General features: G+C 41.5%; 1 protein-coding gene across 1 annotated transcript; it reads right to left on the bottom strand.

Annotated features, from left to right (window-relative positions):
• Positions 1 to 311: 311 nt before the first annotated feature.
• On the bottom strand, positions 312 to 17,336 carry rorca (RAR-related orphan receptor C a). The gene is made up of 10 exons (XM_088313899.1): positions 16,922 to 17,336; positions 9,437 to 9,522; positions 9,151 to 9,292; positions 7,505 to 7,936; positions 7,290 to 7,411; positions 6,486 to 6,618; positions 5,184 to 5,291; positions 4,968 to 5,078; positions 4,216 to 4,328; positions 312 to 4,128 (listed from the first exon to the last, which is right to left on the bottom strand). Exons 1-10 carry the CDS (start codon positions 16,926 to 16,928, stop codon positions 3,967 to 3,969), a joined length of 1,416 nt encoding a protein of 471 aa, XP_088170025.1. The 5' UTR covers positions 16,929 to 17,336; the 3' UTR covers positions 312 to 3,966.
• Between the last annotated feature and the right edge of the window lie 908 nt (positions 17,337 to 18,244).

Raw genomic sequence — 18,244 nt, 5'->3', positions numbered from 1 at the left:
ATCAATTTGCAATGTTTTATAACTTTTCAAGCAGTAGGTGTTTGAATACTAACAGTGGCGCAACACGTAGACAGACACTACAACGGGCGCACGAAAAACAAAAGACTTTTACAACAGTTAAACCGAGTCACTTTCAGTAGTTGTGAAACTTGTCTTCGTTTAAGCCTGCACGACTGTATTATACTGACCCCTAGTGGCCAAATCGCACACACCAGAAGCATGTTTTTGAGAACGTTGCACTTGAGAGGCTGTCAAAGATTATTATTGTTTCTAGTCATTTCAATGACCAATAATGAATCACTGCGCCTGTGTTCTTTTAATTGTAAAAAGAATTTTATTACATTCTTAAACCCACAAAGTATATCACCGTTGTGCAATAACACTTTCGTGTTAATAAACGCTCTGGCTCTTATATCCATGGCATGACATAAATTAGTTCTCATTTACATCTATCATGATTCAATAATAATAATAATCTTAAAATAGAGTGACAATATCATATACAGAAGGATCATGACCAAAAAAAAAGAGAAACTTAAGGGGACATATTTAAAAATGCTCTTTAAAAAAAAATAGAATTACATCTCTCCGAAAGACAAAAAGGACACTAAACTAATGAGGAAAATGTCATGATGGTACACAAAATTGAAGATCACATCAAAACCAAGACGAGGATCAGAGATTACAATTCATATTTTATATGCATTTTACTTCTTTTTTTTTTTTCAAAAGTTTTTTTCTTTACTTGTGTCAATATCCTAATGAATCTATGACGCCAACTCAACGTGTCTCGCAATAACAATAATCAAAAAGGTTCAAATCGTTGATACTTTCTGTAATCCAACATTCACAAGAACATGAACTGTACACAGTGATCAAGGTTCAAAGGTCGTCTACAGTTTGTTGGTGCGAGGTGCCTTGTCGACACCTCAGGACAGGACAGGACAGAGAGCCGAGCTATCACCCTGAGGAACTTCAAGCGGGAACTTTTCATTCCGTTCAAATTACGGCGTGGTGGACTGAGGGTGGGTTGGGGGGGCCTAACTTGACATTCGACGACAAAGTATTGCACCTTATTACAATCGGGCCAACCCTGCGCATGAGTTGGCTTTCAATTTGTCATTAAAATTGAAAGAACTTTTCAACTATTAAAAAAATAAAATGTATGCTACTTTAAACTTAAAAGTATGGCAACAAAGGCCCAATTGCACAATCCCAGTCATGCCGCGGCTAAAAACGGCATGTGATTTATTTATTTTTCATTTTTTTTTAAATGCTACTTGAGATCATTTGCTGTAAATCCAACCAAATTATATAACATCCCAGCGTATGATTGTCTGTGATTTGTGTTTTTCACATCATTTCAAACGTCATAAATTGCTCTTAAATTATTAGTGTATAGTAATGGAAAAAAATTGGGCTAATGGGCTTTTGAGTAAAATTTCAGGACAAACCTAAAATGCAATACAACGTTAATAGATGAACTAAATTTGACCTTCCATGAACGTTTGAATGTTCCATTGTTCAACGCTTAAGTACCGAGTGCGCAACCGGTTCTTCTCTAATCGACTTTTTTGATGACATTTTTTTTAATCAATTGTTCAACTAATTAACCGGGTAACAATTTTGCTTTATTAAACACTACGAAATATTCAAATTATCCACTTAGATGTTTCTTCCCTCGGTTTGAACCACGACAATTTTCAAGGGGGTCTAAGTCTGTACGTTTCTGTGACTCATTTGCAACTTGCAGATGGCACTACTTGCTCAGTGGCCACTGAGAATGTCGCTAGCTGATTCCAAAAGTAATTCAGAGAGACTGGAAGAGTCACAGAAAGGCAAAGAAGGTTCTTGGAAATGTTCGCCTGCTTTGAATTTGCCGTTCAGCTTCTTGTTATTGAACGAGCATTTAGCGAACGTAAAATTATGTTCACATGAAGAGGTTCGTCCTGAGATTTCACCCAAAAGCTTCATTTAAAACATTTTGTGAGCGTTAATATCGTGCAAAAGCTTTTCAGTATGAATGTTTGGGAGGGAACGAGGTAGTAAAGATGAGAAGGGACCGCTTCTGCCGTTGACCGAGTCTGAAGGACACGAGAACCGGCAAAGTCGAACGAATCGTTTGGAGCACAAAATTTCAATAAAATTTGGTGTTCAACTTATACGTGACGTCACATATTTGCGGTTTTTGTGCTTTGCTTCCAAACTAAATTTAACGTATGCGTCACAGGGAGGAAAAAAAAAAAAAAAACGCGGATTGACCATGGAAGTCGACCAGCACGAGGGAACGGCTTGTGTTTGACTTTGGAGGCAGGCTCCACTGTAGTGAGAGTTGGCGCAGATAATAAATCCCCACTAACCGACGTCTAAGGAGGTTAAAAAAAAAAAAACAAAAAAAAAACGGTGGCCCATCTGCCCACTCGTTATCCTTTGGCTCCGCCCCCCTCCGATCAAAACATGCTGTGGTTATATAGCGCATAATGGCAAGTACGGCTCATTATTTCAGCTGGAGCCATAGTGCATTGGAACCTTGTTTACAACAGGGTTACAAAGGTGCAAATTTATGGTGAATTTAGAAAATATCCCAGACAGGAAACTTTCCATGGGAATGAATTGGCATTTGAAGGTATTTAATTAAATTTTTCTCTCCTTGTAGCAAATTCCGCTTTGCAGTAGACAAATTGCACTTTTGTTATCTTCTTTTTAAAGTGTCAAATGATCTCAAACTTTGGACATTTTCCCTGTCTTTAAAGCATTCCACTTAGCTAATTGCATCCCAGCAACTTTTTTTTCGCCAACACAGACCCGGAGCGAGAGTCTGCAATAGGGCGGAACAATGAATCAAATTTAATATCCGATATGTCCTCATTTCAAGTCAAGCTTTCATTTTGTAAATTAATGTTAATTCCCATGGAACATTTCCAATCTTGAAAATGCGCAACGCTAGTTCACACAGCTCATTTTCAATAATCGGTGGTGACTCCACATATAAGGCTAAAAAAATGTTTCGGAGCCCAAAACGGACTTAAAAATTCTAATCATCCACTGGATTTTCTCAAAAGCTATTACAATCCTTCCATCGTACAGGCAGGCAGTATGTGTGCGACAATGAACGACTATATAGCTATACACAAAATGGAAACTCTGAAAAAATCTGTTCACAATCTCTCTTGTGACTCTTCTCGAAGTGGCATATGCAAAGGGAAAGGATGCATGGGACTGAGGTAATGATTGCATCAAAAAGAGCCCATTTACATCAACGTGTGAGCGTGCGTTAAAAAAAAAACTAAAGAATAAATACCTGCATAAGTGCTTGCAAAAGAGAGGGGAGAAAAAAAAAAAACGGTTGTGAGTTTGATCATGGTCCCTTTGAACGCTTTGTTCGCGCGCCGAAAACCCTGCGAAAAGGCGGCAACTGATGTTGAGTGAAAAGTGGCTGATTGCTACCAGAATGGCGAGTGAAGCGGACCAAAAAAAAAAAACAAAAAAAAAAAATATATATATATCTGCGAGGTACTCACTGTCATTCAGTATGTACATTCGGAATCAGGCCTTGAGGCTGTGCTGAACACTTTAAAGGGGCGCAGGGTGGGCGAGGGGGGCGGGGTTACATTCAACCATAGCTTACCGGCGCTCTGAGAACTGTATAGTAGAAACGATGTCGGCTTTAAAGACTTAGAAAAATAATTTGGAGAATAGAAATTGTCGAGGCCACTCTAATCCTTTCGCAGAGCTCCCTCCAAAAAAGAGGTACCGGGCAGCTTTGGGCGCGGCGCCAGAGGGGCAGTGTGGGTCGGTCGGGAGTTTCCAAGATGAGAGGAGTGTATCCTAAAGTGTAGCGTGCAGGATTGTCATTGAGTGGCGGCTTGTTGCCACGTTGTTTTCAACTCTCTCTCTGGCTCTCTCGCTCCCTCACACAGTCTCTGTTGCGGAATCTCTGTTTTGTTTTTGAGCGCGTGACATTGCTTAGCCCTCTGTGGAGTCTGGGAACGTGATTTCACTGCCAAACACCTCCCGGTACAGCGGCGGGAAGGTGTACGCCGTCTCGGGATGGACCAGACGGAAAAACTCTAGTTTGTCGATGTGAAGCTTGCAAATGGATTTCATGATGGGGAGTTTGGACACCATCTGGAGGAAGAGGAGGAGGAGGAAATCAGAAAATATTGTGGCAAGGCAGGCCAAGCGTGGCCCACAATTGATAAACTGCAGCCGCACCTTGGCAAGTTTCTCTTCTGATGCGCCGCCTTTTTGTAAGCAGCGCTGGAGGGCGACGTAGACCTTCTCCTGAAGCTTTTGGATCTGTTGCACATCTGTCAGCCAGGGTCGGTCTAAGAGAAAGTAAAATAATAATCTAGAGTTAATACAGTTGCTCCAATTGAGCAATTGTCATTGAAGTTTTTTTTTTTTAAACACCTCTGGTCAGCCATCGAGTGTATTCGTTAAGTATCTTTTTCAAAATTATTAAAAAAAAAGAAGGAAAAATTCAGATTTTTTTTCCTGTTTTATACAAAGTAGTTTGAGGTGTCAGAAAAGCCAAAAATATCAGTCAAGACACAGGTTGATGGGTGTGTTTTTTTTTTTTTTTTTTAATCATATAAGGTAATTTTCTCAGTGTTTTGATCAGAAACTGGTGTTTTGGGTGAAACCGACCATGTGCTTCTACTGATTGCTGTAGAATAGAATCCGGTGCTAGAAACGATTTAACTTTTTTTTGTTTGTTTGTTTGTTTTGGTAGGCCTGGCACCTATTTTGTGTTTGAAATGCTCTAAAAATGGCTGACAATATGGGGGAAGTTTGAAAATGTCAATTGTGTATTGGAATGACTTGTTACAGTACGATGACAGAGCAATCATTAAAAAAAAAAAAAAAAAAAAAAAGGACATTTCTTAAAATAGTTTTACTCCTCCCACGCTCGTTCTTCTGGACCTTGTGTACCTAATAAAGTGTCCACTGCGTATATTTGTCACCTGGTGAGAGTAGCACAGCGGCGGTGAAGAGGGCCATCTCCTCCTCGGACATCTGGATACGACTCAGGCTTTTGGCCAAGTCGAAGACGGCCGTCACGAGGTCGTCGCAGCCTGAGGGGGACAGTGAAATTTAGCGTGGTCACGGAGATGTTAAGGAAAGAGTGTGACAAAGTGAGCAAGAAGGGCGAGAAGACGGAGCACGAGAGCGACACTCACCGAGTGCTTTGAAGAAGTGAGCTGGGGCGAATCTTCCGTCAAAGAGGAATGTGTTATTGACGGGGTTATAGGCTCGACACATTCGGATCAGAAGCACATCCATGCAGCCTGTGGATAGAGGAGAAATAAATTCACATTTTAAACTAAAATACTGACATGAGCAATGCATGGAATTAATTAAACGCTTCTCACAAAGCACCACAGTGATGGCGTGTTTGATGAAACGGGCTCCTCTTAAATATTGATATGCCTGATAACGTTTGGTTGGTCTAATTGTCTAAAAATGTTAACTCATCAGTAATTTCCAAATCACAGATTGTCCACAATGTGGACGTCCAAACAAGAGCGACCATTCTTGAGATGGAGTACAGGCGTGCATTTTTCAAGTCATGCTGCATGCTTGTGATTGTGGAGCTCCGTGAAGTCGGCGGCCCCTTGAGGCGAACGCACCACGTGTGCCCTTTCATGTGACAATAAGGATGGCTATTACAACTAAGAGGCGGCAAAGTAATAAACACACACAGCAGGGGAGCAAAATTCCCAGAGGCCAATTCGCTTACGACAACGGCTCCCAGCTGTACTGGGTTGAAACTCAACATGTTTTTTTTTTTTTCCGTCTGTCTTTGCAGGTTAGGTACCTCAGAGAGACCACACTTGACAAGCCTACATCGAATTTCTTGAGCAGAGGTGAAAAGAAAATGTCATCAAAATAGGAGCTGGGTATCGATTCAAATTTCCAAATTCGATTGGTTACACGAGGGCCCGATTCGATTCTCAATTAATTTGGTTTGATTTTTGATTCAATCAAGCAGAACCAATGCTGCAATTAGTCCAAACTGCTAGCTGTAACTCGTAAAACTTGAAAATTTACAAGAATTGAAGCCAATGCAGTTCCATTTATTTAACATGACTCAATCAAAACAATAAATCTGCCTTTGTGCTTGTCGGTGCTGACTTCACTGCTTCCGCTATTTTGTTTTGATACGCTACTTTCACGTAGTGACAAGATCTTGCGTTACGATGTCATGTCAATTTATGAGGACAAAGACGTTATTAAAAGTATCGATATACAGATTTATGAATCAATATCGGTCTATGAAAATCGATTCAAATCGATTTTTTTTTTTTAAACCCAGCCGTAATCACAAACTACTTCCAGTATCGCCTCAAGTGACGAAGTTGAGCGCATTGCATTTGTTACACATGTTGCAGTTATTGATCCATCATAAATGTGATTGCGTGATTGTCATCTAGTCTCCCCCAGACTGTACTGTATTTATTTCTATTTTAAGGCTTACTGACCTGCTTTGAGGAGGATAATCTGATCATTCTGACACAAGTCCATGAAGCCAGAGATCCGCTTGGCAAACTCCACCACGTACTGGATGGCGTTGGTGATGTGAATGGCGCACTGTTGCCACATCACCTCAGCTGACTGACAGAAGCGGAAAAAGAAAACAGCATACAGAATACACTTAGTCGCAGGGAACAATAACGCAAGATGTTTGGTGCTCATCGGTTTACTCTATTTAAAACTATAGCCTGACTGCTGAATCAACCCACAATTATTTTGATATTTTTATTTGCGGTTGGGGGGGGGGACTATTTGAGGAAAGCACAGCCGCCCCAAACAAGACACACATTTTATTCTTTGATTTCGGATTCGTTAAAGAGCGCTGATGATTATCTTACATGTTTTGCTGTGGATTTGTATTTTGTGGCTTATTTGTGACACTTATTCCACAAACAAAGATTAGCCTCAATATAGACTATTTAAAGAAGAATTTAAACAGGAAGATACAGTTTATTAACAAAGTAATAAAAAAATTAAATGCTGTATCAAATTGTTTACTAATACTTTTACCTCATTATTTAAAATAAATAAAAATACAGACATTATATTTAAGAAATACTCCGACTAAATGGGGCGGATTAAAAAAAAATATGTATGGACCCGGCCGTTTCTAACACGTGGTCCGTACTTTACATCATCAGTATAGTGGTGTGTGTATGTGGTATGAGTGAGTTCTGCTTTGAAGTAGACCAGGGGTCACCTGATGGGACATGGTGATTTTCAAGGAATATTCTACACACGATTCTACAAACCTTAGTTTGGTACATTCGGCTCTCTTCCATGCTATACGTGGACCACGCCATTCTCTTCAGCTCCTCTGTACTGTACTGGCTTGTCTCGATATGGGACTTCACCACACATTGTGTTATGTGTTCTGAGTGGAGAGAAGGTCAGCACTAAGATTACGGTCACGCTCACGGATTGGTTAATTGCATTCACGAGTTTGTATAAGAAATGTCGAGCGTACCGAGCTCAAGCAGGGAGCAACCTTCGGGCAGCGGGTTGAGGATGGCGTGCGAGAAGAGCCCAGAGTCGTGCAACAGCTGGTACTCGTGCTTGATGCTGTGGCTGCCCTCCGCAAAGTCCAAGTTGGTCTGTTCCGGCGAGCTTTGAGAGGACGAGCTGCTGCCCGCGCTGCCGGCGAGCATGTCCAGGTTGCCGTACTCGCCACCCCCGTCCTCGGGGGTCAGCGGCAGGTCAAAGAGCAGGCCGTCGGGCAGCGTGGTGAAATCGTCCAAATCACTGAGCGCGGTGCTGGACACTCTTCTGTAAGAGTGGCCGTGGTCGCCCATGTCGCCATTCTCTTCCCGGGCTGCCATGCCCTGCGACTGCTGGTGCTTCTGGACCTCTGCATACAGGCTGTCGCGCTGCTTCTTGGACATGCGGCCAAATTTCACCGCTGCACCAACAAGAAATGTATGTTTAGTGGTAAAAATAAAACGTGGAACATGAATGTACAAAAATACTCGGAGATCGTGGTTTGCTACAAAAAGCAATATTTACAAAGTACGTACACACTTAGCCTTTTGACATGAAAAAACGTGGCCCCGCAGTGACACTTTGACTTTTATTTTTTCCACCACCATTTTTGTCACATAAAATATTAATATTGTTGTATAAAAAAAACGCAACAAAGAATTTCAGCCGCTCCTTTGTGGGTGTGAGTGTGTTGCCCACATGCGACGGCATAATCACACCTTAATTGCTCCATTTTCTTCCTTTGAGCAGGGGTGTTATTGTCGCTTGCGTAAACCTCAAATTTGGGCTTGGAACACAAACTAAGGGGAAAAAAAAAAGCGGTGGCCCATAACTAGTTTTGCTTGCCAATCTTATACTTTGCTTCCCTAATACTTGCTTTGCTTTCACCCTGCTGAGCAGCAGGCGGACATCTCCCAAATCACGGCAAAGCAAGCTTGGGGGGGGGGGAGAAATTACGATCGTATTTTGTTTTCTAAATTGTGTAAACTAAAAACACAAAAGAAGATTAGATAAAGGCTTGTTTTCCATATTTCAATTTCTGATTTTTAAACAAATAAATGCGCAACACCGCCTCCTATTGGATGGAGGAGTGACGTGAATGTTCCGAACCTGCGTAAGCGGATAGCTTGAAAACTGCATGACGTTAGTATCAATAATAGCCCGCAATTAAATATATACAAAAAATAATTCATGATAAACGCACACAAACCATTAAAAATACAAGTAAAACGAGACTTGTGAATAGATTTGGGTGAATAAGTTCTGTTTTCCTCAACTTGCTAATGTAATAGAGCAGGAAAAGATTTGCTGTCGTTCTACATGTGATGTGTTCTATTTCAAATTGGTGTTTGAATATGCGGCTACATTTAAACGGAACTGCCTTTTCGCAGATGTGTAACATATACAGATTGATGTAACTCATCAAGATAAGAGGTCAGTCAACTCTTGAGTAAAAATCTATTTTATATCATTTTTACTTTTGAACTTAAGTCAATTTCAGAGTTTGTATTTTTTCTTTACTTGTACGATAGGAGTAGTACACTAGTTAAATATTTTTTTCGACTTTTACCCCTCCCACAAGTATCTCTACTTCAACTTGAGTGCAGTATTCGAGTGCTTTTGGACAGTACTCACCATCACGACTCATGCCCAACGCGAGACACTTCTGCAGCCGGCAGTGCTGACAGCGGTTGCGATTGGTCCGATCGATGAGGCAATTTCTCTGTCGTGAGCAGGAGTACATGGCATTGTTCTGCTGGCTGCGTCGGAAGAAACCCTTTACGAAAAGAACATACATGTTCACATTCCGAATACCAGTTGGGTGGAGGCTCCCAAAAAAAAAAAGAAAAAATACTTGCATGCGACCCAGGCGTAATGAACTTAATGACAGTGACGTGTTTTGGCACAAGCGAGGACTCACCTTGCAGCCTTCGCAGGTGATGACGCCATAATGGATCCCGGAGGATTTGTCCCCGCAGATTTTACAGGGTATTACTTCTATTTGAGCTAGAGACAGAAAAGAATGGATTGTTGGTTCAGTGCATCTTAAAAGGATGAAGGGGGTATGGAGTGCACGACTTGGTTGAATCCGCAGAGGCACTGTTGATTAAGTATCAGGTAGTCTGATGACAACATGATATCAACGATGGTAAAAAAAAATAAACGGGAAAAATAAATTTATTTTTTATAGTCAGCCCATATGAGCAGGCCAGAACCAAATTGCCCGAGGCACAGTACCGGACCGCAGACCGATAGTTGGTGTCCACTGATTTAAGCAATGGATATTTGAACACAAACAGTCGAGTAACTAATTTGGAAAGACAACATAACACTCAGATATATATTCTTTATCCTCTGTAAAGAAATGATTAATATTAATGTAGCTTACAGAGTCGTGAAAATCTGGAATGTTTTGGCTTGCAAGAGCTGCAATTAATTCATCATGATGCATTAACTGCTTCATTGTAATCATTTTTATCACTAAACATTTTTCATAAATATGTAATAAAGTGCTATTTTTGTTATTTAAAAAAAACATTCCCAACATGTTATGGCAGTTCCAATTATTTTTATGGGGAAAGAGATCAAAGTGTTTGGCATTACAAAACACGGTCACGGAACAAATCAAGATATTTTCTCAAGGCACCAATAATATTCTTTTTTTGGAATGATTGTCACAGCCGCACAATAGAATTCAAATGACTTGGAATGCACACTGACCTGCGGATGAGGGAATTGCTGCGCCTTTTCATGGAATAGCATTTGCTTATTTTTTTAAAATTTTTTTTTAATACTTATTGGAAATACTGATTTGTATAGACTTCCTTCTACCTTCCAATAACTCTACATTCAGACAGTATTAATCCAAAATGATGTCAGTCAACATGCTGCAGGTTTACGGGAGTTGGAGTCACATTTGTTTTTCAGGGCAAAAAAAAAAATTGTTACATCATGTCACATGTGTGGAAATGTAACCAAAATATAAAGAACCCAGAACCTCCTGTGATTGACACCGGAGCCGGTGTATACATTATGCACCTTGAGTTCATTGTAGAAGCCTGAGCCTTCTTACCACGGAACAGCATGTTCTTTTCATTATGTTGTTTATCTAAGTAGCTGGGCCTCCTCAAGCCCAGAATAGCAGGTCAATTGCATTAGTTGAGGCCCGAGGTTATAAAGTTTCATGGCTCGCGCCTCACTTTGCCTCCTCCTCCTCCTCATGCCCTTGTCTTCCTCTAGGAAGAACAAAATGCTTGCAGGCTCATCCAGGAAAACAAACTTCTGAGGATCTGGAATGGGAAAGCCGCAATTGATAAAACTAAGTGGCTACTGTGTTAACTGCTCACAGCCACGTTTCTTTCGGGTCAGAAAATAACAGTGGTTTCACACTTTTGTTTTTAAAGTCTCTTTTATAAAATACGCAGAATTGAATCCCGCTTAGGGAAGAGATGAGTTCTGTGTCAAACGCTTAAGCAGAAACTGGGAGCTATCGTAAAAAAGAAACAAAAAAAACAGATATGGAAATTTTTCAGCCACACCTCTTGCACAATTGGCGACAGGTGTGATTTGCAAGTCTGGACAGTGGAGTTGACTTGAATTCACGGCCAGCATCGGACGCGTATGAAAAAAGAAAAAGGAAAGAAAAAAAAAAACGCTGCTCCCTCTATTGCTCCTCTCCAAGGCCTCCCGAGGCCCCTCCCGCCAGCTTGTTATATAACTGCAGTCTGGCCGCATTCCACGAATGCACGCATTCAAAGGTGGTTGTCCTGGCAACCGTGTGACGTTCCTCCCTCGCCCGCCTACGTACCCATTCGCCGCCGGGCGGGTGACTTAAGCGTTTTGACTTGCCGACTCACCTGCCAGTCAGCTGAGCGGCAAAGTCGAGCCCGTGGAGCCCAAGCTGCTCCACTGACACACTTTCCCACTCAAGCAGGAGGAGGAGGAAGCAGCGCCTCCTGCTTTTTTTCCCCTCCTCATTTTAAAGGCAGACTTGGTCTGAGTGAGGGTTAGAAGGGTGTGGGAGCGCAAGTTTTGTAAAACATAACGTGGATGACAGATTTAAGACGTCGAGTCGGTGGTTGTTTCGAAACTTGCTTGACATCTGGATTTATTCAAAGCATCAAAGCGCAGTCGAGTAAGAGCCCAGCGGCACGAACAGCTGTAGCCAATAGCGGCTCCTGACTTGTTGCAGCATGTCAAGTATTGGGAGTGAAATTTCAGCTGTGCCCATGCGAGTCCATAAATCTATTTTCTGCTCGGGATGCAGCCGGCGGGAGACAGATCCCGCAGGCAAATATATGTCTCTGTAATTACAACATACAAGCAATAAAAGAAATCACGTATTAGCAGAATTAATTTATGGCAATGATCTTTTGGCAGAATAAACTTTAAAACTGAGCTCTTGTTACCTCCGCCAAGGAGGTTTAGCAGGATTGCACAAAAGTGTAACTTTGTCACCTAGCTTAACGCAAGAGCCGGTATTCGGTTAGCCATTTTGCTTCTGATTCTTTAAAGGGGTACACCTCACCCCGCTACGAGTCTGTTGCTCCTCCCCTCACTAATATTTGAAAACGGCGCTCAAACGGGGCGTTGCCTGGAGGAAAGAGAGGGTTGGGCGTGGTTTGGCTTTGACGAAACAATGTTACCCAAAACTAAACTGTGGGCTAAATAATTTCTATACTATGAAAAACAATGCTAAAAAAAAAACTCACCAAATGCTACGCTTGAGGGGAAAAAAAAATAATCACTAACCTAAAAATCGATATAAAAATGTTCGTAAAAGCTTCTATTCCAACTTCAACTCGCTACGCAACGTTGGAACGTCTCCTTAGCGAGTTTGCTTCCTTAGTCTCGCATGCGGCACTCGCCAAAAAGATGATTTACTATTTACAGCATCAACCGTACAGCAATACAATAACCGACCTGTATTCGACCTTTGGCCACAATATGACACAGATTCTAATTAAAAGCCATTTTAAACTACAAAGAAAAACTTTTCCATTGTTATAAAATACGTTTTAAATCTTGCCAGAGCTTGTTCTTCTGCCGTCAACGCAATTAGTGAATGGCAATTTTGAGTGATAGTCACAGCTTATAATATACATCATTAATGTTGGTAATTGCGGCAGTACTTGGAGGTATTCTTTCTACAAAGTAGATGGTACTTGCTGTATAAAGAGATCCACTGGCCCGTCTTAATAGTTTAAACTGTATTTGTAGTCAATAATTTTAACGTCTTTGCCAGTCTGTCAATTTTCGCTGAGCCCATAGCAGAAAAAGCGTTGTAAAGGCTCGGCAGTGCAGACTTTGCTCTCTCATCCGAGCTAATCAAACAGTCCAAGGTCCTATTTACCCGCTCCGTACCTGACATACTGTACATAACCTACTTTTGGAAAAAGAATGGCATCTATGAGTTATTGCAGGATCAATATTACATATTGCAGTCCAAGTAAAGGCAGACGTTTAAAATATTCCCCCCCCTCCCCTGTCAGTTGGTCCAGTGATTGACGCCCTCTTTCTAAGAAGCTATTCGGCATTTTAACCTCTCTGACCTGCCTTGAAAACAGTATGGCATGGCTTGACACTTGCCCTGTTAAAAAATATATAGCCTGTCCAAGTAATTACTGCACAGACGCAACCGTCACTGAGTGAGACGTGAAAGTACAAACGGGCCCATCACGGAGCCCTGCGAGATGCCAGACACGGACGGCAGGGGGAATTTCTGACATTCACGGGCATGTTTTCGGGACCGACAGGAACCGCAAGATGGCCGCAGGGCAATTCATCATTTACAAGCAGGCCAAATCGCACACCAGATCAACTTACACTTGTGGTGCAGAATGTTTCCAGCAGATCGGGAGAGTCCGATTTAAAGCAGAATGCGGCCACAACGCAACGCTGACGGTCACAAAAAGCCCAAAAGGCATATTTCCATTAGCACACATCCTAAAAAGGACTTTTGAGTATTTGTCAACCAGCTTTGGTTTGTACACTAAGATTTCTTTCGCATTAAAAAAAATATATATATTTTTTTATTTTTTAAAACAAATGTGATTGGGACATCTCTAATTAATGTGACAAGCTAGCAGTTTGAGAGACACTTCTGAAATAACAACTCTCCACTTATTTGTGGTGAAACATCTCATCGCTGTACTGCCCACCAACTCGCCTCCAGGAATGTAACGTAATTATTGTGATTAAATGTAATTAACCTGCGCATCCACCTGTCGACAGTTTATACTACAGATGAAGGCAATCATGGCACACAAGCACTGAGTCAGGAAATTTGTGAGATCATCATTGATGTTTTTTGGGGAGATTTTTGTTAGGTGGTGTGCCGTGGGATTTATCTAACGTAAAATATGCGCCGTGGCTCAGGAAGCGTCGGGAAACACGGCGCAAAAAAAAAGCCAATGTAGGTCAAGATGCGATAATTAGCTTCTTGTGATGTAGCTGCAGCATCCAAAGCTAACATGCTAATAATGTTAACGTCAGCAATATTTGACTTCAATAATAATAAAAGAAACAGTTCATGGCATGGCATGAATTCCGATGAACTTCTTGATTCATTTGATTCACTCTGTCATTCATTCAATTGGCCTCATTTCCAAGTGGGAAAATGGGAAAGCGGTTTCCACTGCAGCATTATTCGGTTTCCCAACCTTTGAGCCAAGGCACATATTTTACATTGGAAAAACCTCATGGCCTAAAACCAAAAACAAAAGTCATAAAAAAGTATATACTGTAGATTGAAATAATGATGATCTCGTCTCAATTTACTCAGAAAGGCACTGACTCAGTCGCAGTGTGACATCTGGTCTTATTTAGCGGAACACAAAGCTGACATACTTGGAATTTATGACAAGGTTTGAATTTAGACACAGACGCAGCTAAGTGAAATTGTATAACTGTAATAATAATTTTGTACTCATATCATTCCATTGCCCAATTGACATTGGAGCAGCGTTGCTGCCGGTGCTCGCAGTTGCGTGGTTCGTCAAGACCAGATCCTGTTTCGAGACACGGTAAACCGTATTACAAGTTGGAGCAGTGTGATGGCTATAAAGCTTCTCAAACTGGCGTCAAAATGCGTGCCGGGCGACAATTATGCAACGCTGCTCCAATGTCCGTTGGCGAGCCATTGGGCAAGGGAATGGCGCGCTTTCAAAAAGTGCAAGGCCTAAGCCGTTAAATGCCGATGGCCTCACGTCTATCCGAATGATAGCTGAAACCAAACAGCTAAAACGGGAGCGTATGTTGACTTTAGGGGCACCCCGTGTTAGTCTTCCACAAATTAAGATGTTACTCATGAACTATCACCAGTTAAACAGTAACACGAAAACACCAGAATCCCTCTTCTCAAGCGGGCCATCAGCAACACAAGCAGAACCAGACTGAGGAATTTAATTGTCATTTGTTTGCCCAAAAAGACCATTGCACACTAATCACAGTCACCTTGAGTTTTAATAGACTGTTTAAATGTCACGTATCTAATCGCAAAGTCGAACAAGCAGATATTGCTTATCGCCCTGACTTTACATTAAGATACCACCAAAGTCCAAATAAATATTTCTGGGCCCAACATTTATTTTGAGTGCTATCTTATAAACACGAATTTACTGGACGCCTCGCCGTTGAAGCAGTAGATAATTGTGGAACGGAATCTTAGCGTGCAGTTGACAGCGAGAGGAGAGGGCACCTTGACACATACCGAGTTTCTCTGCGAACTCCTGCAAGGCTGCGCGTTGAACAGATAGCGGCTGTGAGCTCTCCGGGCTATGCGCCATGGCGTTCTTGGAGAGCACGGCGCGACCTTTGGCCTTTAAGGCACCGCGGGCCTTTTGATCCTCGGTCAACTCGACATGGCAAACTAGTTTCCTCGTAGCACAGCACTCAGTGAAATGAACGCACGGCCAGGATGCCATTAAAGTGGATGTCGAGTATCACTTTAAAGAAAATACACCTAGGCGCGTTTTCATCAACAATGAGGCAGCAGTTTTAATCCGAAAAAGCTATAGAATATTTTCAGAAATGGTCAGAGAAATGTAACCGTCCAGCGGTTTCGGCCTGAGTGACGTTGCCTCCGGTTGATGTGAGTAACCCAAGCTGACAGAGGAAACCGAGCTTAACTCAAGCCTGCTGTGCCTTATGTTTAAATGTGGGCTTGCTGTGCCCATATCCGGCTTTGCCACAGCGGTGCTCGACACATTGACATCATAACAACGACAGGGGCACCTTTGGACAGTTACGTCTTGCACATTACGGTATACAGGAAACACACACTAGTAGGCCAAGTTCTGCAATAAATTGCGAAAAAAACGCAAGTTATTGATTCCTAATGTTTGCTAATTGCAAATATTAATATTTAAACATATGACAAACTATTAGCCCCAAACACCTGAGTAAACTTTTCAACTCATTTTACAACTTGAACTTTAAAAATAATTGACTTTAAGATGATTTGTGGAAAACATTACTTATTCATTTTTTCCCCACACCATGTTTTTTTTTTTAAACAAATAGCAGACTACATGGCGTGGGTGCAATTTCGCATTAGCGAACCGTGACTGGTGGAGCTGGAAAAATAGATTTTAAAGGGGGTGGGGGTTTTTCCAATCAAAAACTTGCAATTTCCTTTTGTGGCAGCTCATGTTGGTGCATGCATGCATGCTCCTCATCTAATGGATGTGCTAACAAGTGGATATAGACTGCACATAATATTAAATCATGAGCATCCCTCTCCACTGTAAAGTGATTTCAACAAAGCACACACACACACACGCACACACACACCAACTGTAATCCTCAATGACAGAACTAGGTCAGTGGAACACGTCCTACCCCCCCCCCCACCTTTACAGAAAATATCTACTAATTTCTGAACACAAAACACACCTGACACACAAAATAAAACTTATTTAACACATCTATGAAGACCTTGAAAGTACAGTGTTTTTTCCCCCTTCTTTTTTTTTTTTTTTTAAATAATTTCGGTGGTCAAGTGGGACACTCATGTATCAGAAAAACAAGTTGGTCAATTGAGGAACTGTTCAAATAAATAAGTGAAATATGAATAGAAAATAGCCGCCCCTAGTGTCTTCTTGTGTCGAGGCTTGCTTGAATCAGCCTGCTCGCTCCCTCCCTTCGCCATTCCCTCGCTCGCTCTTACATAACCGCAGTCAAGTCACCGGAGAGGCAACATACGCACTCGAAAAAGAAAAACACAAATTCACGAAATGTTTGTGAATAGATGCAAAATTTAAAACATATATTTGTTGGAAATTAATCATCAATTTCCAGCCGATTTCCTGTTTTTTCAAGGTGCGTTTAAGTGCTCCCTTTAAAAGTGCGAACTTCAGAATCTTTTTTTTTGACAAGACTCAAAACTTTATCACGGAAAACTTACCTCTCATGACGCTAATTTAGTCTTTAAGTGTCATACAACTCCTCGTGTGGGTGAAAAAAAGCCGGCGCGAAAACTTGCTTGAGCTGTCAAAACAGCAACTCCTCGTTCGGCTCGTGGAGCCTTTTTCGTCAAAAAAGTGCGTCCACGATACATAAAATGTAAAAATAAAAATCAGTCGCCAATTTGCGATGAGTTAGAGTTCGTCTACTTTCTTCGCGGTCTTCCTTCCCCGGGCGCACCGTGTAGTGGTTGTGTTGAAGCGGTGAACAAACGCGTGGTCTCGCAGCTCCTTCCTTCCTCCTCAGCGGCTGGCGCTAACCTACTTTCAACGACGCGTGGACTACACTTGATCGTCACCAGTCCAGCCAGCCAGCCAGCGAGCGAGCCCGCCCGCCGCGTGCGTGCCCGGTTGTCGACACAGTCGCGCGCACGTACGCACGCAGGGATAGCGGGTGGCGCGCGCGTCAGGAGGCACTCTCTCGTTCTCTGTCTCTCTCACGCGTGCGTGAGAAAGTGTGGCAGCGTGTCAGTTCAAGCCGACGGCCACGCAGCGTGGGAACTATTACACGGCGCAAATGGAAAGTGCATTTTCTATCCGTTAAAATGAGATACCAAGAAAGACCTCGTGATCCATATGTAAAGTAATTTATTTCTGAAACTATCTAAAACAAAATGACGTCATGAGGCATGCCAAATCATGCACATCTATCAAAACAAATTGGTGGGAGTAATACATTATTAATAACTACTTTACTTGAAAAAAAAAATCAAATAGGTTTTTGCTTTTTACTTTTGTATCTAAGTGCTTTTTTGTACATTGTTATTTTATTTTTAACAAAGCAAAGGCGATGGATCAGTACTTATGCCAGTTTTTTTTAGTGTCTGTACTTCTGCTTTAGTAATGAGTGTACGTTTTTTTTGCCTCATCATCCATTTAAACAATCCAAATTTATGTAACTTTATTGACATTGCAATACTGAGGCTACAAAATTAGGTTTGGGTCTTACAAGCAAAAATGCACACATTGCATCTGGTCAGAAATAAAAAGTTACTGGCAAATAAAATGAAACATATATATATATAGTTTGCCTTGGATTCGATACTGGATTAAAATGACGGCATCATATCGCATTTAAAATCTTATGTAACTTTTATTGTTGTTGCAGTCCCACAAAACTAGGTTTGCACACAAGAAAAGATAGATGCCTAAAAATAAACCAAAAATTCTAAAACGTGAAACTAAATAAAGCAAATATGTAATCCTGAAATTAAAATTCATCCACAGGCTGCAAGCATCATTTTGGCATATTTTAGTTTTTTTTT

Source organism: Idiotropiscis lumnitzeri, chromosome 13 (assembly GCF_059441095.1).
Source record: "Idiotropiscis lumnitzeri isolate Australia: NSW breed Sydney's pygmy pipehorse chromosome 13, RoL_Ilum_1.0, whole genome shotgun sequence".
In the NCBI taxonomy this organism is placed as follows: Eukaryota; Metazoa; Chordata; class Actinopteri; order Syngnathiformes; family Syngnathidae; genus Idiotropiscis; species Idiotropiscis lumnitzeri.
Note: the sequence above shows the minus strand (reverse complement) of the source record. Positions and strands in the feature narration are given on the sequence as shown.

Coding starts and splice junctions, on each gene's coding strand:
- rorca (XM_088313899.1), bottom strand. Junction 9,293..9,436: donor TCACCTGCGAAGGCTGCAAG/GTGAGTCCTCGC, acceptor CTTTTCGTAAAG/GGTTTCTTCCGACGCAGCCA. Junction 5,292..6,485: donor GATTATCCTCCTCAAAGCAG/GTCAGTAAGCCT, acceptor CTCTATCCACAG/GCTGCATGGATGTGCTTCTG.